The sequence below is a fragment of the Manis pentadactyla genome, chromosome 4 (assembly GCF_030020395.1).
Source record: "Manis pentadactyla isolate mManPen7 chromosome 4, mManPen7.hap1, whole genome shotgun sequence".
NCBI classification, from domain to species: domain Eukaryota; kingdom Metazoa; phylum Chordata; class Mammalia; order Pholidota; family Manidae; genus Manis; species Manis pentadactyla.
In genome coordinates this window covers 175,624,663-175,652,456 of record NC_080022.1, presented here as the reverse complement: position 1 = coordinate 175,652,456, position 27,794 = coordinate 175,624,663, and the positions used below count along the sequence as shown (strand labels likewise).

Genomic DNA, 27,794 nt, shown 5'->3' with positions numbered 1-27,794 from the left:
ACTCGGCCTTCAAAACCCAGTTCAAACTTTCATCTTGTGAAGTTTTCCCTGACCCCTCTGGCTCCCACCCAGGCATGGGTGATTACCTCCTTCTCAGGGCCAACAGTTAGCCTGAATGCACCGGTTACTCCACAACACTGCCAGTATTTGTTTATGTGGATGCCACCTCTGGTAGACTGTGACTTGAGGGCCATGGACCCTGGCAGAGAGTAGGCGTTCTGTGTTTTGCTAAAGACGGGGAGTCAGGCTATCTGACAGTATGGTGGGCTCGGGCAGTGTGTCTCCTAGACAGGGTCTTGAACATGACCACAATGGTGGAATGGGAAGCAGTGAATTCATCACATGAAGAAATTCAGTCAGTCTATACATGTTCAAGTTTTATTACAAAGTATGATGGGCAGAAAATACGGTACTTCTTATACAGGAGGCTGAAACAGAATGAAAGGGTGAAAATTAGGTTTAATATACTCAGGAAGCAAGAAATAAAGTCATAGATATAACACTCCACTTTCAGGTGCCTTTGAAGTAGCCTTTGATGGAGATTTACCATCGTGGTTTTGTAGCACAGTGTTAAAAGTTTATTATAAGCCCTGTGTACAATCTGTCCTGTGAAAATAGTTTTTAAAAGAAAAATGGTTACAGTACAGTTCTGCAAGGGGTAGCTTCCTCTCCACCTGACCACAGGATGCCACAAAACCTATAGTAGAGGAAAAGTCCAAATATAACAAGAAATTAAGTTCAGACACTAGGCTAAAGGGGACAGAAATTGATTGGCTAAAGCTTAACATTTCAGAGAACAAGAAATCTCCATTTTCTACATAGAGGTTTGTACAATCATGCTACAAATTCTCACTTGGTGGGGAAGGATGGAAAATCATTGACAGAGGGGTCATAAAACACATAGGAACCAAAGCAAATGATTCATACTCGACTCAAGCAATTCAAAGCTTTAGCTCAACAAGTTTCATAACACACTGTAAATCCATAATCAACCCAAGGTGAGAACATTTCTTTTAAATGTCAGGTTTCACAAGTTCATATTCACTGGGTTGTCCCAAGGTGGGTACTTGTAAGTTTTCCAGCTGTTACACAGACCGCCAACACCTTTCTTCTTGCGTTTGCACTTTGATCAGCTTATCTGTTCCTAGTCCAGGCCTCTGTGGGTTTCCATACTTAAAAGAGCATCCAGCAAGGAGGCTGAGAGGACCTGACTTCTACTGTGTGCCAACATATCTGACATTGGCCATTAGCAGCAATGACAACTGTGGCAGAAGAGGGTACAGGTGGGAGGGGCAGCAAGGCTCGGCAACGCCACAGCCCCTCGGCAGCTGGCCCACCCGGCACAGAGAGCTCCTGGGAGAGCCTCGCCCAGGCTCACAGCCACTGCTCAGCTCAGCTTTCCTCCCAGAGAAAACCCACTTTAAGTGCCAAGCATGACCCACTTTGCTCATCCTGGAGGACACAGAGTAAAGGAAGAGTCTGCTTTAAGGCTTCTACTTCAACGGTCTCCATAACCCCAAGCCAGGAGGTCTAAGGGGCTGCCATATTCTCCAACTTGGGCAGGTGGAGGGATGGTTCTGGGCTGGCCTTCCATGTGTGGTAAATCAAGCAGCTCCTACCTGTCCTTACAACTGGGGAATCCAAGGCCCAGGCTGCAGCAGGGAGAAAGTTCTACAGTGGAAAGGGAGTGGGAAAGGAAGAAAAAGAAAAGGGAGGGAGAGCGGGCATGACTAAAACCTCTGCTGTTTCTCTGTACAAGCCTACAACCGAGAGCCCCCATCTGTGACAGTCATATGACTCATGACACCAGCAAACATCACCTATGGCCACACGGCTGCGGGAAGGGGCTCCTCTGCCCTGAGCTGTCATCCTGTCCCCAGATACCGAGCATCACAGACACCTGATGGTCCAGGAAGGCTGACACAGGCTGAGGGCATGGTCTCCCACCATGGCCACAGACAATGGACAGTCTGAATGCTTCCCCACCTCAGACTTTTACTGCCTTCTAGTATTTTCTCCTTTGATCTAGAGAAACATGACCAATTTTCTCCCACATCCTAAATCTCTTCCTAAAATTTCAGCCACAACTATCATCAAAACCTTGTAGGACTACCAATTTTTTTGGTTTTCTTCCCAAATCCTAACCAGTTCTGGGAGCCAATCCTGGTTCTGATAAATTACCACCCAGTTTTCAAATACCTTTCCTCTTCAAGTCCTCATCTTGCAGCCTGCTTCCTCCCTGGAAGGGGTCCACTATTCCTGGGTGTAAATACTCAGACCCTTGAAGGACTTGTACCCATTCACGATTCTCTGTTGCAGAACCTTAGCCTTGATTTACTCAGCACCTCAGAGCAGACAAGGACAACAGCTTTGACTCAGGGGTCGAAGACTACCTCAAAGGGAGCCCAGAGGAGTCGCTCTGCAGCCTTCCCGGTGAAGTCCTGGCAGCTGCTCTTCTCACACTGAAGGAGAGAAGATCCAGGACCTCCCACCCGTCGTTGCTAGCTGTTGATTCGAGAACCTAAGCATATTAAACAGACACTTGGTTTTAAAACTACAACAGATCTCTGCTTACTGGAGCACAGCTGGTTAAGTGGCTTTCTAAATCCTAAGACTACAGAAATCCCCTCCTCAGCCATGAAGCCACCTTGTCTGTGGCATAAACAAAGAAGAGGAGAGCTAGGACTTCAAAATATCAGCATTGCAGAACTGTATGTGTGTATCTGCTTAGGGAGACTGGGGAATCTCACCAGGATTCCAGGTGGGCTGCCAGGAGGAAGAGGACCACACTGAAGGGCCTATGCAGGGGTGATAGAGCTGGGAATCCACAAGGCAAGGGAAAAAAAACATCAAAAGCTATTAGTTTCTAGAATAAATAGCAACTTTATGCACATATATTCTAATTACTATTGACTAATCCTCCCTCCTCAGGTTATTTTCAAGTTCCAGTTGACAAATCTCACTATTCAGGCCAGGTTTACGTGCAGAACAGGAAAGCAATCTTAACTCAGAACTCAGTGGAGTAAAGCCCTGCCCCAGCAGGACAGCCCCTCCTACCAGTCTGACCTCTAGCTCAGACCTCTTCTAGGGGAAGGATCTGATGTCCTCCTAGAGCAAGCAGCCCCCAACAACTCAAACTTGCTACGGTTGAGAGAAGGGCCCTGGAATCATCAAACACCATTACAAGGAGAAGCGGGTTCTGACCAAGATCCACTCACTTTACATCCCCGAATAACAAAGTGCAAATCTGGTGGTAAATGCAGCAGAGTCAACATCAAGCAGATGGCTGAAGAGCCCCAAAATCAGAGTAAGAAAATAAAAAGGTGGAAGGGAAAATATCCCAACTAAAAAAAGAAAACTTTTCCTTTGGAACAAGCTCCTGTGTAGTAAAGGAAAGAGTGAGGACTTTGGGGACACAAATAGATCTGCTTCTGAAAAGGAAGACTCAACCTTAAGAGTTTAAGGGCCCAGAAAAACAAAGCAAACTGTTCTATTTCTCAAGAGCAGGTGAGAGTCTGAGTAGACAAAACCATCAGCCTTCAGGTCTGCTATCTCCTACTCTCAGATATGCAACTCAGAGGGGCTCAGAAACCTCAGAACTTGGCAGAGCACAACAAACCAAACACCCCACCTCCCCCCACTATGAGCACATCCCAAACTGACTGCCCAAGGACTCATCTACCATTGGAATCACACACAAGGCCCCTGCATGGACTCATTCACTGTAATGGAAACAGACCCCTGCAGCCTCCAAGTCCAGTACTGCTCAGATCCTACCCTGGGGGCAGGGCTGTTCGCAGGTGTAGGCAGAGCTCTTACCTGGCTGACCCTGGGGTCTCTGAATCTTCTGTAGCTATCTGTTTACTTGACAGCCTATTAGTCCACCCCTTACAAGAGCTGACAGTCTTCCACATCATAGAGATCTTGTTCAGGGTGAGACACACAGATTGAGTGCCTCTCAAGCAGGACCTTGGAGCACTCAATCCAAAGGGTGCCCAATATACCACAAGTCACAGTAAACTAAACAGAGATACTGAAATTCAGCTTATAGATCATTCTTGCTTATCATCCAAGACATGAAAGAGAATGGCCTGAGGCTTATTTGGAGGTTAAAGCAGACTCTGAAACTATGTACTGGAAATTTGCTCTAAGCTCAGCTTTGCTGAAACAATTCCCCTCCAGTCAAGCACCCCACTCAGACTATCTCAGCTCTAACACATTCCCAATAGGTTCCGGTGGGGTTAGAGAGAGGTACTTCGGGGAGTAACAGGAGGCAGGCATTACTCATCTGTTTTGGAGCCCAGAATGCCCTTGAGAAGAGCCAGGCTGTGAAAAAGTGAGAGGTGGCTGACTTCAGAGCACCAGGGCTGTTTAGGGCTCCTGGTCAGGTGCGTTCCACTCAGGCAGTGATTCAAGAAGGCAAACTGCTAACAGGGTCGATGACCCAGTGCCAGACCTGGGCACTGAGGGAAGAGAGGAAGGTCCTATAGGGAGGACTATGAAACAGAGGAAGAAACCAGGAAGAGTAAATTTCCTTTCATAAAAAATTTAGCCTGATAAAAAATATACAAAGTTGAAATTTGTTAAAGACATTGATAATAGGAGGAAAGACAACTTCAAATTGGTATGTGTTCCCACTTAAATGCCAACATGGACACGGACACAGATTGCTGCCTTGGGCAGCAGACAGACAGAGACATCTGGGGCAGATGAATACCTAAAGAGCCAGTGCCTGCAATGCTCATTAATACAACAGCTGACAAACAAATGTACAGAAATTTAATTGAAGAATCAAAGAGTAAAGGAGAGAAAATCTTAAAACTCAACCCTGGGCTGAGGAGGTGCCACACAGCACTGCGTCTGGCACAGACAGCAATGGGGTGACTGGCCAGGAACTCCTAGAGCAGCTTCTGGTAACAGTGGGTGCAAAGCAATGAAAGACATACTGGCCACCGGAACATGTTTCTTCTTACTTTGGGGGCGGGCCAGAGGTGGGCAACACACAGACCCCTGCCTCGTGGGCATGGCGCCACGAGCACTACACTCTGAGAATCTCCAGACAGTTGTTGTAGCAGATGGCAATCCAGTCGGGCTGAGTCGATGCCCACTGTACATTGTTGATCTCTCCTTCAGCTGTGTAGGCCAGGATGGGGTCCTCAATGGCCCGGGGCATCTGCTGGATATCCCAGATGAGAGCCTGGTGGTCATCCGCTAGAGACAGAAAAAGCCAGCAAGTTAGGTCACAACTCAGGCAATGAGGATAATGACCCCTTCCATTAGGGGGCCGGGGGAGGTGGTGTCACAGTTTACAAACCATTTGTTCACCAAAACCCCAATGAGCCCCCATTTTATAGACGATGAGATGGAGATTCAGAACAGTTAGGGCCACTTGCCCCCAAACCAGAGCTATGCAGCTGGTGAGTGGCAGGGCTGGGATTCAGAGAAGGCCTGTGTCCCTGGCTCTACACACTGCTACAGAGCTAGGCAGCAGACCAGGATTTGGATGGCAAGCATCAGGAAAGGATGAGGGGATGGGATGAAAATAATCCCAAACTAAGTCACTGCAGCCACTTAAAGTACTTAAGTGATTACAGCTCCCTCTCTGATGATTCAATTTAATGGGATTCCCATTTTATGGATATTTATACATCAGTGAGGCATTACACAGACAATGAAACAAAAGCACTGCGTGGATATAACACGAGAAGGTAACTGTCTTAAAAATGTATATGTAAGCATATGAAAAATGACTGGAAGGAAATATATCAAAATGAGAACAGCAGTACTGTTAGGATGGCAAGGTTTTAAGTTTACTTTTCTCTCGGTCTTAAGTGATCTGTAATGTGGTCATATTACTTTCATAAATCAAAATATAAGTTCGCAAATTACAAGACGGAAAAATAAAAGCAATGACCTTCAATACCTCACTGTCCCTGGATGCCAACCACCCATCCTGATGTGAAAGCCTATCCGATACACCGGAGAGCTGGAAAGGCTAAACCTTCATGGCCCACACTCATGCGGGCAGCACGTGCCTCTCGCCAAGGCCATGCAGGCTGCACAAGCTGTGAGACGCCCTTCCCAGGGACACCTGTGTCAGGACTGGGGGGACGTTTTAAACACTCAGCACCTCTGATGTATTGAGTTCCTTTTCCTCAACACTCAACCAAGCCACTCTTCAGCAGCAGCTCCTTTGACTGAGGGACTGAAGTCAGGCGTAATACACAATGGCAGCGAGCCAGGCAAAGGCACCTGCCAGGAGCAGAAGACGGGCTTCTGCAGGGGGCACCAGCACTGCTCTCCAGGAACAGTGGACAACACAACTTCTTTTTTCCTTCTCCCACCCTTCCTTGTCCACACCCCTGGGAAAAAGGAAGGCAATAATGAAGAAGTCAGACCACAGAGGAAGGCAACAGGCCCCTAACTGCTCCTCAGTGAGACATACAGGCATGAGCAGAGGACCCAAAACAGGAGACATGTCATGCCTTTCAAATTAATGCTAAAATGGCAGACACCAAACCATGAGCAAGGAATGGCTCCACAATGAACAAGGAAATGAGGACACCACTGATCAGTGAGGAGAGGAGGAAGTATGTTAGAAGGAAACGCAACGCACTGGAAAAGACAGGAGCAGAGCCTCTGGGGCGAGACTGGACTCCTGAGTAAAACAAAGGGCGAGACATTCACACTGGTGAGGGGGCTGCTGTGTCCACGAGAAAGCATGGATGGAGATGCTGCTCTTAGAGGTCACCTATGGAGCGAGGGGACTGAGGGGGAAATGACTTTCACCTTCTTATTTTGTATACCTCTGTATTAATTTTTATTAACAGACTTATTTCCAGAATAAAAGCTCACTGACTGACGGCCAGAATATTATTAAGGGGTACCCATTCTGGTCTGGCAAATTGTGAAATGGAACTGCAAGTCACACACCACTGACCAGGCCAGGCCACGCAGGGGCCCTTCACACATCCAGAGCCCAGGGCATGTTCATCACATCTCCCAAGGGAGGTATCAGCCGTGACGGTCCCTAAGATTCTGTTCATCCAAGAGAGACTGCCCCTCTTCTCCGTGGATGCACCCACCTAGACTTCAGGAGGGGTAGTGTGAGAGACACAGGCCTGTAACTGACACCTGAAGTGAACAGCAGATGAAGGTGCCCCAACACCACTGAGGACACAGGACCATCTGGATACCTGGACTGCTTCAATTTCACAAATGTACAGAGGAGTTCAACTGGGTTACTCTGTGTAAGGCTCTCACCCTATCCTTGAAAAATAACAAGAATTACAATTTAAAGGAGAGAAAAAGAAGATCTCCTTCCCTTTGCTTCTCATTACTCCCCCCTTCCCATTCCTCCCTCCGCCGCCCCAGCAATTACCTGCAGTACAGATGTGGCAGGATGAATGTGGGGCCCAAGCAATGCCATTGACACACGCTCGGTGGTTGTTTAACCTGGCAACAGGTGTGCAGGGAACTCGGACGTCCAGAATCACTACCTGCAGAAATAACAAGTAAAAGGCTCAGGAACTTCAGGGTGTGGCAGGAAAAAACGAAAAGATGCCACCCAAGAAAAAAATATGTAAAGCATAACTTGTTCATTTGTGGATTTAAAGACTGTTAGAGACAGAGGGTCTCAGTCCCCAAAGTATTACATACTTTGGATATTGGAGAAAAAAAGAAAACAAAGAAGGCATAGACAGTTTGTATCTTAAGCAACACAAGGCCTTAGCCTAATAAGGAAGAGGAGAACTAGGAGTAGGTAACATGAATTTGGACAACCCGGGAAGTCCCAGCAGGGGCCTATGCTAAGAATTCTGTACACACTCAGCTGCATGAATGGGAGCCCTCTCCCTGCACCCCCAAAGCAGAATTTGACATGGAAGGAGCCTTAGGTACTGGCTTAACCACAAGTTAATTACTGCGTCACCTGCACTCACCATTTACTGCTTTTATCAAGCAACAGGCTGCAGGGAGCTGCCACTTCCACGTCTGTTTGCTGAAGCTGGGAGAAGCTGTCCGCACTAAAGTAGGGGAAATCTGTTCCTTTTTTTTTTAATCTGTTCTTTACTCTGCACCATAAGCACTTATGACTTGGTTTACTTTTTAGATATCGCTTTTCTTGGCTCCAACCCCGACTCTCTCCATGTATTAAAAAGTTTTTAACACACAGTCCTTGTTCTAAACCAGGTTTTCTCAGCACCACTCACATTTCAGGTTAGACAGTTCTCTGTCGTGGGGGCAGACCTGTGCACTCTGGCATGTTTAGCAGTATCCTTGGCCTCCACCCACTAGATACAAGTAGCACAGCCCCCTACCCCCAAGTCAGGGCAACCGAAAATGTCTCTAGACATTTAAAAAGATCTCCTGAGGAAAAAATTGCCACCAGTTGAGAACCAGTCTTCTGGATACAGTAAGCAGTGCCAGAGGTAGGGGCAAGGCCTATGAGCGCCTGAAGAGGGGTACTCACTTCCATTCCGTCCATGGCCATGGTGGCCAGGTAGTTAGGATCCTGCTTGTTCCAGCAGAGGCGAAGCAGCGGGTGATGCTGTGGGTCTTCGTAAATGATGGTGCTGTGTTCTAGATGGCGGAGGTCAAACATCCGCACGGAGCCATCAGCGCCCACAGAGGCAAACATGTCCCTGCCACCCCCAGCCCGACTAAACGCGATATCATAGACCTGTTGGTGAGTAAGAAGCTCAGTTAGTCCACATCCGCGGCCTCCTCCTCCAGTAGCAGGGAAACCTGCTGTCGCTGGTTCCCCTAAACCCCACTCCTGGTGCAGGAGGAGGTAAATAAAGCCACTGCCTGGGAGTAATGACACCTGGGAGCTCTAACATCAGTGACTTCCCCAAGACCACTCTGCTATAGAAATTGGCTGGCTTCTTCCCATGTTCCTGCCTTTATCCTGCAACCCCTGTGGTAAAACAAAGAGCACACACCCTGCTGTCCAGCACAGCACAAGTAACTCTGAGCCAGTGGCTGTCCTCTGCCACAGTTAGACTGAGACATTTATTTCCCGGGCCTCAGTGGCTTTCACATGCGCGTAACCAGCAGCAGACCCGTGACCACATCAAGGCCAAGATCATCGATTTGACAGGTGGAAGCAGCCCTCCTGCAGACACTTAATAGCAGCCAAGCAAGTTCTCCTGCGAAACCTGGACCTGACACTTGTTTGCAAAAAGAGGAACAGCAGTTTTGAATCGTGGAGGCTCAGGCATTCCTATATTCAGAGGTTTAGTATTACTCTCTTGTCCTAGGACATGCTCTTGTTTCTTCTCCTAGTTGGTTTATATTCATAAGTGAATCCATGTAGATTTTGAATCACTATTTTCTGCATTAATTACCTGATGCAGACATTACACACCACTAAAATAGGAGTGGAGAGCAACAGAGATCTTCAGAGAAAGAAAGGGACAAGAGAGACAGACAAAGCCACAGGCAGGGAGCAGGTGGTGGTGGTGGTGGGGTGGCAGTACAGAGAGAGAGAGAAAGAGAAAGTGAAAAAAACAACTGCCAAAATTATCCCATCTTCTGGGGTCAAGGATAACAGCAGCCAACTTCTGGGGAGACGTGAATGGAATCTCTTACTAAATACCAGCCTTCTTGAGGTTCTGCCTACTAAGGGACACTACCAAATGAGCACTTGTTTCTATTCAACCTGATAAGTTCCTTTTTCTCAGGCTGACTCTGAAGGAATCGTGCTTTTCCTTCTATGGCATGAATCAGGAGTGGTTCAAAAGGGAACTGGGCCTGTCATCACAAGGAGGCCCGGCAGGCCAGGGCTCTGTCCAGCTGTGTAGGGCAGGGCACTTTTATCAATATGTGCACCCCCCAGAAGCAGGGCCACCAGGGCAGCATTACTAAGAATTATGATGCCAACTGGCATTGTGGCTGAGGTGTAAAGCTCTCGCAGCTTTAACCGACTGCTCCTTCATCTGTGCTGCACAGTGTATTTCACCATAACCCCAGGCAGGTGACAACTCTCAGATATGTGCTACCCTTCTCTACACCAATCCAGCAGGCAGCAAAAAGAGCCTCCAAACGCCTTTACTTTGCAGAGAAAGAGAGGTGGACTGAGAAAGAGCGAGGGTGCTAGCAGGTATCACTGTTTCTCTCAGGGTGACCAGCCTTATGTCCACTTCTTCAAGGCCAGGGTGCTGGCCCAGGGTCTGTCTGCTGTTAAGATCCTTTCCCAGCCCTTCCCTCTGGTAGGGGGAACCTAAGGTATTTCTCCTCCCCTCTCTCTGTTCCCTGAAGCGTCTCTGGCAGTGGCTTTGTCCCCTCCGCAGTTCCAGCTTTTGCCAGGTAGACCCACTGTGCGCTCCAGGAACCCTGCCTCCTCCTTTTGCCCCTCCAGCCTGCAGGCAGTAGCAGCTCCTGGCTGCTGCTATTCTCTGCGTTACTGCACTGTTGCTGGTGTGGCTCCTTGCTTTACCACTGCCTGTGTAAACCATCTCCTAGATCAAATCCCCTCAGTTTAAATATTTAGAGTAGTTCTAGTTTTCTGGGCTGAACCCTGACAGAACAGCAGGCTAACTTGTCTTGTAACTAAAATGTAGCAATCTGTTCCACCTGATGCCAAGAGGATTTCCAGAAGTTCCTTACTGGGCCTCTCTGTAGGACAAACTCTTCCTTGGCCACTCGGTTAGCATCAGCCAAGCCCAGCAGTCCTGTAACAGATCCCACCCTCAGGGGCACAGAAAGCCAAAAAGAGTCCTTAGAAAGAATGATAATCTGCCCTTCTGTGGATGACCTCAAGCTTCCAACCTAAGGTCAAGGCATCTTTTTTATCTGTCCAGGTATTAATGCTTCTGACTGTGTGGAGTAAGGTGGAAAAGAAAAGGGAACACTACCCACAGGAAATCAGAGGGCTAGGAGCATGCAGTGACTCTGGGAGGAAAGATTTATGGCCATTTTCCAAAATCACTCAGAAAAATGCTTTAAAACACAATCACAAATAACTCTCCTCGGGTTTTCCCATAAACATAGGAGAAACATCACCATCAAAATAAACCATATTTAATTCCAAACAGTATTCAAAGTATTAAGTATTAAACATACTAGAATTTCATACACATTAGAGAAAAAATGATGAATGAGGTTTGTCTGCCAGGAAATTTTTCCTCTTCCTGCCTCCCTCCCACCATCCTTCCCCACAAAAAAGTAAATATATTTCAAGATAAGTGTCATTTTTTAATCACATCAGGGCCAAGTTTGTCTAGAGGCAAGTTCATGATTACAAAACAGCAATCTCTGGCACGAAAACGATAGACTAGAATAAGTTGTATTATCCAATAAATGCCTTACTTTACCAGTGTGGTTTTCTGCTGTTTTAACACATTACTGTTTTCAATTTAGACAAGATGCTGGCATTAATTATGATTCTCCACACAATCTGCAAATAGTGAGAGAACAGCCTGATCTCACACAGACAGCACAGACAGCAGCTGAGGAAGGCAGAGAGGAACGGTGTCATTACCTCTTTGTCGTGGGCGATCAGTTGGGTCTTCACATGGCCAGACACAAGATTCACTCGCCCCAACACCTGCCCTGTCTCCAGCCCCCAGATGGTACAAGTTGTATCAATGCTGGAGGTACCTGGAAACAACCAGTGCAAGTCAGGGCTACAGGAATGAGATGCCCACGTGAGCTCCTCTCCTTGTGCTTCACTCCTCTATTCAGCCCAGAGGACAACATGCCACAACACTTCCTAGCAGAGGGAGAACCAGAGAGTCACGCATTCAGTCCTTACCCTAGGACCTTTGACTCTAACTGGAGAGACAAAATACACACTTATGGGAAGCTCAACTCCATTTAAGGAATTAACAACACATGCTGTGTTTAGCCTTTTCCCCACCTGGCCCCCTTCTAGGGTGATGTGATGCATGTACCTCAGGCCCCAGGTCAAAAACTGGCCCAGTGTTATATCTGAGAAAATGTATCTTCGCTCCTTCAGAGTGTAGTACACACTCCCTTACTCCCTTACCCAAAAGATAAGGATCCACCTCATTCCAGTCAAAAGAAGTCAGTGGAGCACAGAAATCCGAATTCTTGTTATTGTTTAACAAACATTCCAGCCTGGTCTCTGTTTCACCAACCTGAAGGAACAATGTTTTAAAAAGATCAGCCAGTCTTATCCTCCCAAAAAATCTTTAAAGCCCCGTTTAGACAGTATCTTAGTAAATGAGAGACATGGGAGCAGAACATTTTTCTCAAAAATAATAAAACCCAGAGGAACTCCCTGGATGCAGCTTCTTCCAAAGCTCTCTCCTCTGCCCAGCTTAATTTTCAAATTCTCATCCCCAGATTTTTCTAGAGGAGAGGTCTTCCCCCCTCACTCAATCCGGAATCACTGTGCCTTGCCTGGCTGGCACTGACTTCCAGGCTGTAGGAGATGCCACAGGTGATGAGCTCAGCTGAGCAGGGAGGGGAGGCTTCAAAATCCACTCATACTTCACTAGAATCACTGGCCAGTACTTTGTTTAATTTACTCAAAAATATCTTGGCTGTACACAGAGTACAAGGCCTGAAGTAGTCTCCCCACCCACACAGGTTATCCTCATTACATTAGGTTAACCGAGCCTCGGGTTTCCAGAGCTCACTGCAGCCAGCAGCAGGACTTCGAGGAACCATGGCTAGATTCACTGGAAATCTGCTGAGCCAAACAAGATGATTCCAGATCTGCTACCACTGGTTTCTCCCGGGCTGCACTGACACCTGCTGCCTCTAACCCGCCTGTTCTCTGATGATGCCACGCTGCTAGCAACAGCTGACGAGGAGAAAGCCAGTTGGTCTGGCTACCAATCAAAGCACCTGCTTACCCTCCACACACGAAGATAGTCACCACTTGTTGCCAGGAGGTCTGGATAGACGCCTTTTGTGTCAGGGATCCACATGAGCTTTGTGGTGGGATAAGGATGGTCAAAGGTGTTTCGGCAAATAAACTCCGAACTTTCTTCATCTAAACCAACAAGCTGAACCTGTGACACAACCAAATTGAGCCACGTAAACATTTGATTTTCCGAAACAGTATCAAATACATCAGAACCCTGGCTGGGGAAAGAAGTCCTGCCGCTGTCCTACACTTTACGGCAGAGCGAAGAACTGTTACAGAGGGAGAGCACCATCCCTGTGCTCCGACGAGGAAACCCACAATCAGGGTGGCTGAGGTACATCCAACACTGCAAAACGAGAAGAGGCAGAGCCAAATCTGAAAGTTTTTGGACTCCAACTCCTGCGCTCCTGACCCAGTACCACAGAACTGCCATTACCTGCCCAGGCAGTTCCACCTTCCCCCACAACCCCTGAAGCACCTGACAATGTGTGACGGTGGTTTCAGCTGCCCCAGTGACTTGAAGCGCTGTGGGTATTCAGTGCCCAGGGGCCAGGATACCAAACACCCTGCAGTCCCATGCAACAAAGTAACGTCTCACCTAAAAAGGCAGTCATGCACAAACTGCACCCTGGCTAGGCACCCACCAGCTGGAACAGGCTTACACAGAAGGGCATGTCAGATGAACATTCAAGAATCCAAACCACCATGACAGGCAAAAAAAGTGGGTGCCATGGATGAGGAAGTTCCCTGGTTCTGGACACTTATTCTTAGTCAATTTTATGTATAATGACATGTATCCACCATTATATACGGAATAGTTTCACTTCATTTTTTACTAGGTTGTTATTGAGTTTTTAGAGTTCTTAGTATATTCTGGATTCAGGTCCCTGGTTATGTATTTTGCAAGTATCTTCTCATAGTCTATATGGCTGTTTTGTCATTTTCCTTCAGTGTTTTTTGAAGAACAGAAATTTAAAATTTTGATGACATCAGTTTATCATTTTTCTTTTATACCTCATGCATTTTGTGTCCTAAGAAATCCTTGCCCGTTGACTTTATTCCTAAGTATTTTTGATACTATTATAAATGCAATTGTTTTTAAAATTCTATTTCCAAGTGTTTGCCACTACTGAGAAATACAATTGATTCTTGCGTCTATTAATCTTGGATCCTATAAATTTTTAGTAGCTTTTTTATAGTTTCCTAAGGGTTCTTCCATGTGCACTTATAGATCTTGACATCGATGTCTGACTTGAAAAAAATCTGTATGGTGACCAAAGCTAAACAGGCATTTTTTTTTTGGTATCATTAATCTACAATTACATGAAGAACATTATGGTTACTAGACTCCCCCCATCACCAAGTCCCCCCAACATACCCCATTACATTCACTGTCCATCAGCGTAGTAAGACGCTGTAGAATGACTACTTCTCTTCTCTGTGTTGCACAGCCCTCCCCGTGGCCCCCTCCCCCACATTATACATGCTAATCATAATGCCCCCTTTCTTCCCCCACCCTTATCTCTCCCTTCCCACCCATCCTCTCCAGTCCCTTTCCCTTTGGTAACTGTTAGTCCATTCTTGGGTTCTGTGAGTCTGCTGTTGTTTTGCTCCTTCAGTTTTTTCTTTGTTCTTATACTCCACAGATGAGTGAAATCATTTGATTCTTGTCTTTCTCTGCCTGGCTTATTTCACTGAGCATAATACCCTCTAGCTCCATCCACGTTGTTGCAAATGGTAGGATTTGTTTTCCTCTTATGGCTGAATAATATTCCATTGTGTGTTGTATATGTATGTACCACATCTTCTTTATCCATTCATCTACTGATGGATACTTAGGTTGCTTCCATTTCTTGGCTATTGTACACAGTGCTGTGATAAACATAGGGGTGCATATGTCTTTTTCAAACTGGGCTGCTGCATTCTTAGGGTAAATTCCTAGGAGTGGAATTCCTGGGTCAAATGGTTTTTCTATTTTGAGTTTCTTGAGGAACCTCCATACTGCTTTCTACAATGGATGATAAACAGTTATTTTTATGGAACACATACAGGATTTCAAAACCCAACATTTGTTTGGGAAGATAATGTATGAAGTTGTAGAAGTAGGAAAAACACATTGCCCCCAAACACAGTAACACTGTCCTAAGACAGCCAATGTGATGTCACAATTCATGATTAACTGCTTATTTGTAACGCAGATGTAACAACTTAGAGGAAAGAGCAACAGTTTCAAGTGGGCAAGTGAGAAAAAGTGGAGTTGGGATCTCAGCAGTCTTCAAAGGAAGAGGCTGAAGGCAGGAAGCTCAGCCCTGAGACCCAGGTGGGAACAGCTGGGAAAGGTTCAGGGCCTTTGGCAGCTGGGAGTGAGAACAGCAGGAGATAAGCAGAGATGGCCACAAGAGGTATTTGGACCAAACAAACCATTTTTAGGGAATTAAACAGTTGACAGTCTGACCTTGCAGAAAGTAAAATGTAAAGAAGATTCTGGATGGAACAGGGAAAACTGGCATCAGCTTTTGTGGGGTAAGGAGGAGAAAACAGATGAGAGGCTAAATTGTTGGGCCCACTGGACAGAATAAAGTAAGCCTCTCACATACATTCTGGGCCAGGTACTTCATCCAAGTATTTATTCAACAAATATTCACTGAGTGGCTACTAGGTGCCACGCACTGTTCTAAGCACTGGGGATACAGCAGCCAGCACAAAAGACAAAATCTGTCTCTGTGATAAAAAAAACACTATACTGACTTCTAAAAGTTGCTTTTCAAATCAGGGATTCCCCCTCAAATCTCAAAATATCAGATCCTGTGAACATTCACCACCTGGGATCCCCTTAACCAGACATTCAAGGCTTTCTACCACCCAGCCCTAGCTTCCCTTACCTTCCACTTTTGTTTACCTAATTACTGCTTCCCATCCCTTTCCTTATACTGCCCTCAGGTAAGCCTCTCACCTCCTTTCCATCAACCCACCAAATCCTCCTGCCCATGTTAATACAGCACAGTGGCATCAGGCTTCCAGGGCTCCTTATACTTGCCACTTGTTAGCTGTGGACCTCGGACATGTTTCCCAAACCGTAAGGTGAGGGTATCCACAGCACCTGCCTCAGAGTTGTATGTAACACTGTAAACTGCTCAGTATGTTAGGTCTCACCTCCCTCCTAAACTACCTGCAGCAGTCCCAGTGCAGTGACCTTCCAGTACTCACCCAGTCCATCCATCTGATGACTAACCCAGTACTGCCTCATGAATGCACACATTACTGTCTTGTGCTATTTCACTTAGTAAAAGCCCTAAAAACAGGGCCTGTGTCTTACGCTCAGCTTGTACTGCTGACAGCAACAGTTTCTAAACTTGGTTCAGACTTACTGGAGTGCTTCACACATTCTTGGGTGCACCAACTCCAGCCTAAGATTCTGATTCAACAAGTGTCAAGCGAGGCCCAGAGTCTCCCTCCTTACGAGCCTCGCTGGTGACTGCTTCAGCAATGTCTGACATCTTCGGCACAACAGAGAACCCAGGCAAAATGCCAGGAAATGGCTGGGATTTAATCTTTCCTGATCTTCCCAAAGACTTCATGTGTCTGGACAGACTTGTGCTTTATCCCTAGCCTAACTGACGTTAGCTCTTCTGCTCCAAGTTGCCAACCAAGTAGTGAGAGGAATAACTGGCTCGTGCTGTTACTCCATTTTTTGTTCAGATACTCAGACATTTAAAATTAATGATGAAAGTGAATGGAAGTTTTCTGTGAATATTCATATAATACTGAGTGAGGTGGTAAAACTTCGCATTAACTCCACTTCCAATTCTACACACTGACGCTCAAACCACAGTTTAACATATATCTTCCCAAGTCCATGCACTTATATACATGTGTATATGGCTGCATTCTGCAACTTGCTTTTAACTACATATCTTGGAAGATCTCATGTCAGTACAAAGAGCTCTCTACCTCACTGTTCTACAGCACACCATGGCAAGCAAACCATAATTCGTTTAACCATTCATAGTTACTGTGGTTAGAGTCCATTGTTCTGCTATTATAAACAGTACTTTGTACACATGTACAAAGTCTTTTATTGGATGGATTTCTAGAAGTGTAACTGATGCATCCCATTTTAAATGTTAATACCACAGGAACTATGAGGTAATAGATGTGTGTTTAAAGCTTAAAAAAATGTTAAAAGCTTTTTTCCAGAGTCTTCAAAAAGGCTGCTTCCATTTACACTTTTATTAACAGTATATGAAACTGCCAATTTCCTCATACCTTTGAAAATACTGAAAATAATCTTAGGTTTTTTTATAATCTGATGAATGAGATATGGTATTTCACCACCATTTTACTACTGAAGCTAAGCATGTATTTGTTCCCTATTTTTACTTCTAAATAACAACCGTTAATATCTGAATGCTTATGGTAGACAAAGTATTAAGCACTGTGCCTAAAGCTTCACACGCATTATTACTTCATTAACCCTCAATGTCTCCATGAGGTAGGTACTGTTCTTTTTCCCACTTTCATGAAATACTGAGATGTTTTCATGCCCAAGAGCATGAAGCTGCCTCTTAAATATAATAGTCCCATCCCACAACCCAAGCTCTTCACCTTATGCTGAAAAACACCAACTCAAAACACCAGTTTATTCTGAGTTGTGTGTCTCTTTCTTACTGACTTGTAGGGGCTCTTCTGGACGGCTACTGCGCCTTTGTTACCTATTTCCTTTGGTAAGTTGCCCATAAAACTCTGAGGGTGCTGCCTTTCAGGAGGTAGAACTTTGATTACATTTTCAATTCATCGAAAAATACTTATGAATTTAATTATTCAGGTTTTCTACTTCTTGAGAAGAGTTTGGTACTTTTCTTCGCCTTAAAACTGTTTCATGTAGGTTTTTGACTGTAGTCTTACAAACTGGTAGCACTCTCATTCTTTACACCCTTTACCCCCGACTCCAATATCCACCTGTGCCCACAGAAAAGAGGAGGTTCTGCCCCCTTCCCCTCATGAGGGTGAGGACTGATGCTCTTCCACCCCTACCCTTAACTCCTCTGACCGCCACACTGACGGGCTGAAGCCTCAGCTGGCCCTCGGGCTGCCTCGCTAGTGCGCCTGCACATCCTGCTCCTGCCAGGAGGAGAATCAGCCTGCTCAGAATGGGTCTGGCCATCCTTTGCTCCAGCTTCTCTGTACTTTCAGCTGAGTGGGGGAGTCAGGTTGGGTCTGCCCATGAATTAGAAATGGAAAAGCAAAAAGTCTTACTCAAGCTTTAAGGCCAATCTGCCTTCTCCAACTTAATTTACCAGGGAGAAGCACCACAGTGGAAATGCTCATTCAGCTATTAATAGAATGGAGCTAGATTTCTCCTTGGCTATTATTATTTGTACATAATTTCCTTGGTAAGAGCTCCCAATGGGAACGGTGGTGAGTGAAATAATTTAGACACCAAAATTCTACCCTGAACTCCTTACCGCTTAACCTGTCATTTTTTTTTTTTTTTGCTCAGATTTACAAGTTTTATCTTAGTCATCTTTCGACTGGGTTTGTTCTTTAAATGAGCTTTTAGATTGTTAAGAGAATTACATGTATGACCATTGTATAAAACCAAAGTGTAAGTATACAAAAAATCTTAACTCCCCAATCCCATCCCGAATGTCACACTATTAATTTGGTGCACACTGCTTCTACAGTTTTCTCTATGCTCAAACACAGATACACAAGTATAAGGTTTTCCCTCAATTCTGAGAAAAACGGGATATTATATCCAATGCTATAAATCTTTTTACAAATTTAATAAAATGGGCATTCCTCAAGCCAATATGTAGATCCAAGTCATTAATTGGTGCATATTTCATAGAATAGAGGCACTATATGGCTCAACAGCTCCCCTAATGATGTACATTGTGTTTCCCTTTTTGCCACTACTTCCTATATGCTTTGTACATATGTGCTTATATCCTTCTGTCTTTATTTCTGGAGGCGAACGTCCCAAGAATGAAATGCTGTATTAGAAGGTATGTGCACTTAAAATTTTAATAGATGACTTACTTTCCAAATAGGCTTCAGTAACTCATACTTCTACCAGCAGTATGTGAAGGTATTACTTTCCCCAAACCCTCAACAGTAGAAACATTAACCTAATTTTTATACACTTTGAAAGGGAAAAATACCACAAGGTTCAGTTTTCTTTTCTTAAACTACCTGGGAAATTTCACACTAAGTAAGTAGCTCCTACTGTCTGTAATTTCTTGAAAATATTTCCCCTGGCCTATCATTTGTGTTTTGACTTTGTCCATTGCGCTATCTTTCCACGCATAAATGTTTTGTTATGTACTGTCATCTGTCAATCTTTTCCTTAGTTGGCTCTGGGCGACTGGCTTAAAGACTGCATTCTCCTCTGCTCACACCCACTGTTGCAGTACAAATTTCCCTGTCAATTTTCTTCTATTGTTTGTGGGACTTTCCTTTATATTTAATATTTGATCTGGAATTGATTTTCATATACAGTGTGAATTAGAGGGTTCTAAACTTTTCTGCCAGATGGGTAGCCAATTATGCCATACAAGTTATTAATTTATTTCTCCATGAATTAAGGTTCTATCTTATCACATACTACACACTTCTATTAGATACTTAGATCAGCTTTGCAATATTCTATGTGGTTCTGCCAATCTATGGCTTTATAAATATACTATTTCCAGTATGTTCATTCTAATTTGGTTAAGTCAAGTGTTCCCCTCCCTGTTTTTCAACACATTCTTTCTTTTTTCCCATAATTATTTTTTGACATTGGTATATATTTAAGACTGTGGAGACAGTATTCCAGTTCTGGCTCTGCTTTTACCTTCTGTGTCATTTTGGGCAAGTCAGTTAGCATTTCTGGGCTTTGGTTTCCTCGTCTTTCCGTACGTTATGATACACAGTATTTTTTTCCAGTCAGTTGATTTCCCTTAACTTAAAAATTTTTTTTCTTAATACATGGTATTTTTGTAAACTGAGTTACCTTTTAAAAAGTGTATTATTTTTACAATATAAACCTTCCATCTTAGGCATATTCTCAGATATTTACAATGGCACAATCTACAACAGTTGCAGATTTGTAGACATCACTCCATTACCTCTGACATCAAACATGGCTGGCCTAGCTTTCCTTCTCTTCAAAAGGACTTGATCATTTTTGCCTGCATGTCCAAAAGATTCTTTCTTTACCCTTAAAATGTAGAACCTTTCTAGGAAAGTTTTCAGTACCAATTATTTTGTGTCCATTTTTCTTGAGATGGTTTGAACTCATTACTTCAAACCTTTATTTCTATAAAGTTTTAACTACTTGACTTTTTGTGTTTCATCTCTTTAGGCTTCTTCAGGGACATCAATTACACCTAAGGTAGAGCTCCTTTATTTTCTGCATCTATTATATTCTTTCTAATGGTTATTTCTACTTCATTGTCTCAATCTATCTCCTATCTTTCACTGTGTTTTCAGTAGTTTGCATTCATTTTTATTCTCTTTCCAATATGGTTTTTATTTCTGTGATACCTTTGTTTTCTCTTCTCTTCCATTATTTTCCTGGGCTCTACCTGCCGATGTTCCATTTTCTCCTGTCACTGTGACTTATCTTACCTGATCTCTTGTATCTCTGCTAGGAGTTCTTTATTTTCTTAACTTCTTTGTATTTACAATGGAAGGACTGACTGTTAAATTTTCAACTGAGGTAAAAACATTTTTCTAGTATGGGCACTTCACCTGCCATTTGTTTCCATTTTTTTCCTCCTTTCTTAGAGTATTTTTCCATAGTTACTATGTTGGGTCCTTTTGAATGAGGCAAGTTCTTCCCAGATGATCTGAAGGAAGGTCCTATGAGAGAGGGGCTAGGACCATGTTCCAAGTTAGCAGAAACTAAAAACTAAAACGTGGAGCTTTTGCATCTCCCCAGCCAACAGAGATGAGGTGCTGTCAAGCTGCTCTCAATTCAATCTCTTTCAACCTGCCTCATTTTAACCCTTCCAGAGAAGATGGCACAGGCTGTGGGTCTCCTTGTACAGCTTAGCTCTCCTCTGATCCAAGGTGTTAAATGAGGTCTGCAGAAGCTCCTGCTGCCAGCCTATGCACCCTCTTCCCATTTTCCCAAACAAGGGATGGTTGATTTTGCCCAGCAAAATCCTATTCTGGAGAACTTTGCTCTTCTAAGTTTGAAATCTGCAGCTACTACTTAAAGCTGTTTTCAGTTAAAATCTGAGTAACAGTTTAAAATCTGCTTTCTTGGCATCTTCACATACCCATTTGATCTTCACTATACTGCTGTCCTTCCTCACACATTGTGGAAACATAAGGAAATATTATGACTTGAATCATCTTATTGTCAACATTAAGGTTACCCCTGTGCCTTTTTCTCCAGTCTTCCCTGTCCTCCTACCAAACCTCTCTCTCTCACCAACTGCTCTTTCTGCAACTATTGCTTCACAACTTTATCCCAACATGTGAAACTAATGCCCCTAAAAACAAAAAGCTAGGAAGATAATTTTTACTTTAAACTGTGGATACTACTGTCAGATGTCTCCTAAGAAGCAGATATGCAACATAAAATATTTATTTACTCCTTGGAGACGTGACTTCACTTACAATTACTTTTCTGGATAACAACATAAATTACTGCTCATGATACTCATACCTTATGTTTTTAAAAAACGTAAAAGGTGCCATGTCTACCTTGTTATTATACTCGAGAGGAAACTGTATTCCACTTTATTACACACAGTGCTATAGGTACCAGAATGTGAAGGTGAATGCATGTGTGTGTGTGTGTGTGTGTGTGTATGCAGTTTTTTAAAAAGCACAAGTTACACCCTCCCCAACCCCTGCCACCAATATACCACTCCAGTTAGGGGAACATTTTCCTACAAATGTTAATGTTCCAAAATCAGCTAAAGCAAAATTCTGAGAGAATAAATGAGCTTTTTCTGGTCTTTTCCATCTGTCCTCCCTCAAACCTGTTCCTGATTACTATTGCTCAATAGCTACAGAGAGGTGCTGCCTGTCAAACTTTGAGATTAATTCTGGCACAGCACCTCTTCAGCTCTTGGCTCAGAGCGTTACCCAATCAGCTCTGGCATCTCGGCTTCAGGCAGGCCAGACTACCTATAGAACACAGATTCATTCTCTGTTCAAATCACAACATCTCCAGTAAGTCTGTGTGAAACAGGTTACAGCAAAAGAAAACAAAGCAGCAGCATTTTTATCCAGTGGTCCCATGGAGGAATTAGTCCTCTCACTGTCTAGGAAAAAAAAAAAAAGAGGAAGTTAAAGCCAGTAGAGTTTTATATTTTAAATTCCCCTACTGACAAGTCTTGCCAGGGACTGATGGAGAACTGCAAAATTCGAAATATCTATCAAAAATACTATGTTCACTAAAACACTTTCTCTTTATTGCTGCCAATCTCAAATCTGCTAACAAAGTCTGTAGAAGGTTACCAAGTATTATCACTGTGAATAAAACACATGTGTATGTATTCAATACATATTTGTTGAACTAATGAGCATATGAATGAGAATCCTAACGGGCTGCCACAAATACTGATAAATGAAAAATTATATGCCGGAGTCAAAATCATGTGCCAAATAGACAAAGTAACTGCATTAAAAATCTCAGAGGAATGAACACAGGCTGCAAGGCAAGCATTCATCTCATGTGTATTTCAAGTACAAGGTAGTCTTACCCAGATTCATCACTAGTATTATTCAAAATGCATTAGGTATACCGACAGTTTCTCTCCTCAGAACCTCAAAAACGTTTTCTGTATGTCAAATCTTAAAGAGCAAATGGACAGCTAGGTAAATATTAAGGCAAAATAAATCCCAATCACTCTGCCAATTCCATTCAAAACCAACCCTGAAGCATGCAACTAAGTGGTATAGATGCCCAGGAACTGCTACCCATCTTTCCCCATAAAAAGGGAAACATCACCTGTCTAAAAACCACAGATATGTCAAAACTCAGCAGAAATACCAGAATTCTTATACAAGAGCTACTGTGTCGAAGCCAGGTAGGACAAGAGAAAATGAGCTTAAACTAGCACATTATAGTATTTGGAGTCTGACTACAAGAAGCTTCTTGACCACAAAATGGGTTTGGTTAAATTAAAGGAATCTCCCCACCTGACCCCCACCCTGGGTCTTTGAATTGAAAGCAGAGGAATGAACATAAGGACCTTTTGAGGTAACTTTCTGACATAAAGTCTTGATTCCAATCTGGAAAATGTAGAAGTCAAATTTACCTAACATCCATATAGTTCTTCTTGATTATATTTCAATTATAGGCATAGTAATAATGATGATTAAATAATAATAGCTAAACATTTCTAAATCGCTTATTATGTGCCAGGCAGAGTTCCTGAGCCCAATATATATGTTAACTCATTCATATTACTTATAACCCTCATTTTACAGGTGAGGAAACTGAGGCACAGAAGTTAACTTGCCCAAGACCACACAAAACTGGGAAGTGGCCAGACTGAGATCTCGGCTACTGCTATCTGGTAAGGGAGTCTTTTCCACGGGATGGAGGGCAGAACCAATGTTCAGGCGCACGCCCATGCAAAAAGACAGGATTCCTGCCTCTGGACTTGAGGTCCAGAATCGCATTCATAATTTCACTAACCTCTAGCTGAAATTTCAGCATTTCCTTCCATTACAAATCAAGGCAGCTATTCACAGTGGCATCAATATCTGTGACTTTGTCACCAGCAGAAATCACTGATGCTTTTCATATCACCTTTACAGTAATTACATTATTTTGAAATGCTGTTGACCTTCATTACTTCAAAATAGTAATAATTACATTGGAAGGTCTAATTTAATGAGTCAGTTCAAAAGTACATGTAACACCACTTTAAAAAATGTTTTCGATAAATGTAGTTCACTGTAATTGGTTTTCTTCATAATCCTATGTATTTCATGCATTTGAAAACATAAAGATGAAAAGAGGTCTATGGGCTTCAGACTGCCAAAGCTGTCCATGTGTACGCAGATACACACACAGATTAAGAACTCTTGACTTGGATAGGTGGGGGCACAAAAATAGTTTTAAGACATTGTATTGCCCACACCATGCAAGTGAGTTAAGACAGAGGTAACTGCCTGTGCTATTACTACCAGGAGTATCAGTTTGCATTTCACTGTAAGACCACACTGCCTGTGTGCCTGGCACAAAGGAGTTCCACACATTGCTAAATGAAAGGACAGACTTTGGGGTAGAGCTCCTGCAACTGAGGTGTGACACCATTTACATCACTGATTCCACCAGCAGCCTAACTAGCTCAGTTTCTTCTCTCTTGGAAAAAGTACTACTACTTACCCAAGCTGACTCTGAAAGAACTTACAAGAAAAAAATCATCAATTCGTATGAGAAAACTCAAGCCCTTTGGAAGATATAGTTTACTTAAAAAAAAAATGTATCCTTAAACAACAGTTCTAGCGGTCCCAATTTTATGAACAGTTTCTACATCAAGACCTTGAATTACACTCCCAGCTCTGCTGTCCACTATGGCTATGTGGAAGAAAGAGGCATCTGAGAAAAGAAAAAGCTATAATCTTGCTCAGGACTCTCTGCTTTCTGTGAGCAATGGGTGGACTTCAAGATCAGTGCATACTCCCTGGGATTTGTTTATAAATTGTGTATTTGTGATGTCTGGGCAATATAGAGTCCACTGCTTTCATCTATTTCTCAAAGGGGGTTCCAAAAAAGTTAAGACCTAACTCTAGAGAAACAAATGTGATCCTGAAAAATTGCACACCGACTTACAATGTTCAAATTTTTTACGGTACTTTTATGTGTGAAAAAAGAACTTTCCTACAACAAACTGTCAGTCAGAAATGGTAAGAATGACCGGGGCAATGCCCCACAGCTAGTCAGCGGACCAGACAGAACCCAACACTTGACCACCTTGGCTTTTTTCCCTGCACCACGCCTGTCACTATCCACACAGTTTTATTTTTCTTAATTCATAGTGTCAGGCAGAAGTACAGGCATAAACTCCACGAGCGGCAGCTTTCAGTTGCTCAGATCACTATCGATCACAATGTTTACTCTAATACAATATATGGAAGAGATTAAGGGGTAAAGGAAAAAAAATCTTCCCACTGACTTATTCAACAACTTTCAAAAATAAATTTATGCTGCACTGCCAGCTTAAAAGCTTGCTCCTAGGACCCGTGCTTCTATGAATTCTTAAATTTTGGATGTCCAGAAAGACTTACAGCTCAAGTTTACACATCTATATTACCATGAAAGATGCCAAGAAAAGAGGTCAAGTGTCACCCTTTCCTATTCCGAAAACAATGATGGCATTCCAAAAAGGGGTAGCTTTGAAGAGAACGCATATGAGAAGGCAATGGCAAATCTTGGCAAGAGGGCTGGGATGGGCTGAGGGAGCAGGGGGAGGAGGAAAAAAGTCTGCGCAGTAAACTGCCCTAACAGAAACCTAGTTTCGCCAGAAGTGAACGACTATCGACCGAGGCTCCATCATTCTCCTTCACAGCCATCATTTTCTCTTCCCTCCGCCACTCCGCAACTGAAGCAATGCGGCAGAAGAGGGGATAGGAGTGATAGATGGCGTAGCTTTGGGGTGTAAACTAGGTCCGAGACCTGTTTCCATCAAGAAATAGCTGACTCGGGCAAGTCGCAACATGGTGCCTCAGTTTCCCCATCGATAAAATGGGGTTAACTGCGCTCCTGACCGCACAGGAAAGCTGCGAGGATTAAATGAGACAACGAGTGCAAAACCCTGTGCACACGGCCAGACAGAGGAACGGCCGAGGCGCTAAGGCAGGTCCGCAGAAGGATCCCGGGGTCTGCGCTCCGGCCCCGGAAGGGAGCCCCGGGCTGCTCCCCGCCCGCTGGTTCCGATCCCCGGCCCTGCCCACCTTGTTGTTGTACTCCTCCACGAAGCTGCCCAGCGCCAGGCGAAAGCGCTTGTCCGGCCGCACGCTCCAGTTCATGGCGTAGACGGTCCAGGGCGCTTCATACTTGTAGATCTCCTTCCGTTTGCCGTGCAGGGACATGGTGGCGGCGGCGAGGCCGCAGTACCGGCCGGGACGACCGCGGGCTGCCGCGGGCGGGGTGCGAGGCGGGCGCGGAGCCGGGCCTGGGACCGAGGGGTCAGAAAGGAGGCGGGGCGGGGGCGGGGGCGGGGAGGGACAGCCTAGCCCGGAAGAGGGGCCCCCGCGACGGACAACGACAGGACGGCCCGACCCCCAGTTCCAAACCTGCTTGGGTTCGGGCAGCAACCCCCTTCCGATTGGGACTTCGCCCCTCCCTCTTGGAACGGAAGACACGAGAGTCCCGCATCGGAGCCGGTCGTTGGCTGCCAGACACGTCCTTTCGAAGGGCTCCTTCTCACTGGCTACTGATCCTTTTAGATTCTGAAACCTCCTCGCTATTGGCGTAAGTGTTTGTCATTCCAATTACTTTCCCCACCCAATTCCTGGGGGGAGGTGCTCTCAGCCCCAAAGGTCATTGGCTGACAGAAATGTCAGTCAAAAAGATAGAGACGCAGTGCGGGTGAATGGGGGCGTGGGTGACATAGAAGGTTGGCGTGCGGAGCAGCAGGCCTTCAGGTTCTAGGTCATGTATTTGCGAGTGAACCCTCCTGTGTGCCCTACTCTGACTTCCCCTCTGCTCTGCTATTCCTAGCGGCTTCTCTACACTGTCGACTAAAAATTAAAATTCCGTCTTAAACCAGCTTGCTGCTTTTCGCTGCACTGAGCTCGGCGGCCTTGCAGCCTGGCCCTTACCGAACGGGAACCACCTTAATTGTCCCCTCGTGCTAAAACCCCCTTTAAGTCATGTTGTTGTTCGCCCAGTGCCGCTAGGGCAGGCCGCAGACAAGCCTTTCAGACCGACTAGCTAATGTACTGGGCTAGGCCAGCTTTAAGTCCGGCCTTTCTCTGCTTTCCTGACCATTCTAGAAAAGCTCAGAATTCTAGGGTTGGTCTTATGTAGGCAGCGACCTGATGAGCTTGGCTCAGAAGTTCTTGTCGGTTCCCATTCCATCCTTCCCCGACAGGAGTTCCAAGACAAATGCTAGTAAACCCTAAGTCTATCTGTGTCATGAGTTTGAAATGCGTAAGTCTGAATCTATAATTTAAGTGTTTTCCAATTCCTTGCTTTCAACAAAATTCAAGGATTGTAGTGATATTTAATATAATTTTTAAAGATAAATGTGATTGTTGACAACTCAAAATTCAAAGAATGAGTGACACTGGTATGTCATCCCTCAGAGTCTTACCTACTCACTTATGTGAACAGGTGTTCTTTGTTGCTTAAGTTTTATTTAAAAAAAGGAAAGAAAAATAGGTACAAAAATGTTGCTGAACTTTGTCCTGGCCTAATAACAAAATGATATCCACATACATAAGCTGAGAGAAAAATATCTTTTTAAGAGCTGTGTTTCCAGTAAAATTTTAATTACTATAAAATTTTGAATATGTATTATGTTGTTTTGAACAACTCTGTACTAATAAGTATAACCCTTAAAGCCTTAGTAAGGTCACAATTCATTTTAAAATTTCAATGTATGTATGTATTTACATTGCAAATAGATTTAAGGTTATCAAAAATCTTAAAGCATGGAAATAAATTACATGTAGCATAAACTATGAGGTGAATACAATGGAATTATGAGAAGAGAAAAGGAAGGATGTTAAAGAAGAGCTTGTTCTCATGTTTTTAAAATGAATGATGTTGGCTCTCAAATCATTATGCTCTTAGGTCAAAATGGATCAATATGAATGAAACAATTTATAAAGTGCCAATATTTACAGCACATTAGAAATTAGATCCTTTGCAACTATTTAAACTTATAATGAAATACTTCAGATGTCAACTTAAAAATGTGTAAGGGGGAAATAAATTTTCAAAATTCTCTTAGGGAATCCTAAATTTGCAATCTATTTGCAACAATGGGGA

General features: G+C 44.1%; 1 protein-coding gene across 2 annotated transcripts; it reads right to left on the bottom strand.

The window, feature by feature from the left end:
* Window positions 1–364: 364 nt before the first annotated feature.
* Window positions 365–26,066, bottom strand: DCAF7 (DDB1 and CUL4 associated factor 7). 2 transcript variants are annotated; one of them, XR_005027596.2, is made up of 8 exons: window positions 25,751–26,066; window positions 12,825–12,983; window positions 11,990–12,101; window positions 11,483–11,601; window positions 8,471–8,680; window positions 7,382–7,499; window positions 4,974–5,211; window positions 365–428 (listed from the first exon to the last, which is right to left on the bottom strand). XR_005027596.2 is itself a non-coding variant. In XM_036899737.2 (7 exons), exons 1-7 carry the CDS (start codon window positions 25,886–25,888, stop codon window positions 5,039–5,041), a joined length of 1,029 nt encoding a protein of 342 aa, XP_036755632.1. In that variant the 5' UTR covers window positions 25,889–26,066; the 3' UTR covers window positions 365–5,038. The 2 variants fall into 2 exon arrangements, 1 of the variants encoding a protein (XP_036755632.1); XM_036899737.2 differs by having other exon boundaries at window positions 365–5,211.
* Window positions 26,067–27,794: the final 1,728 nt, after the last annotated feature.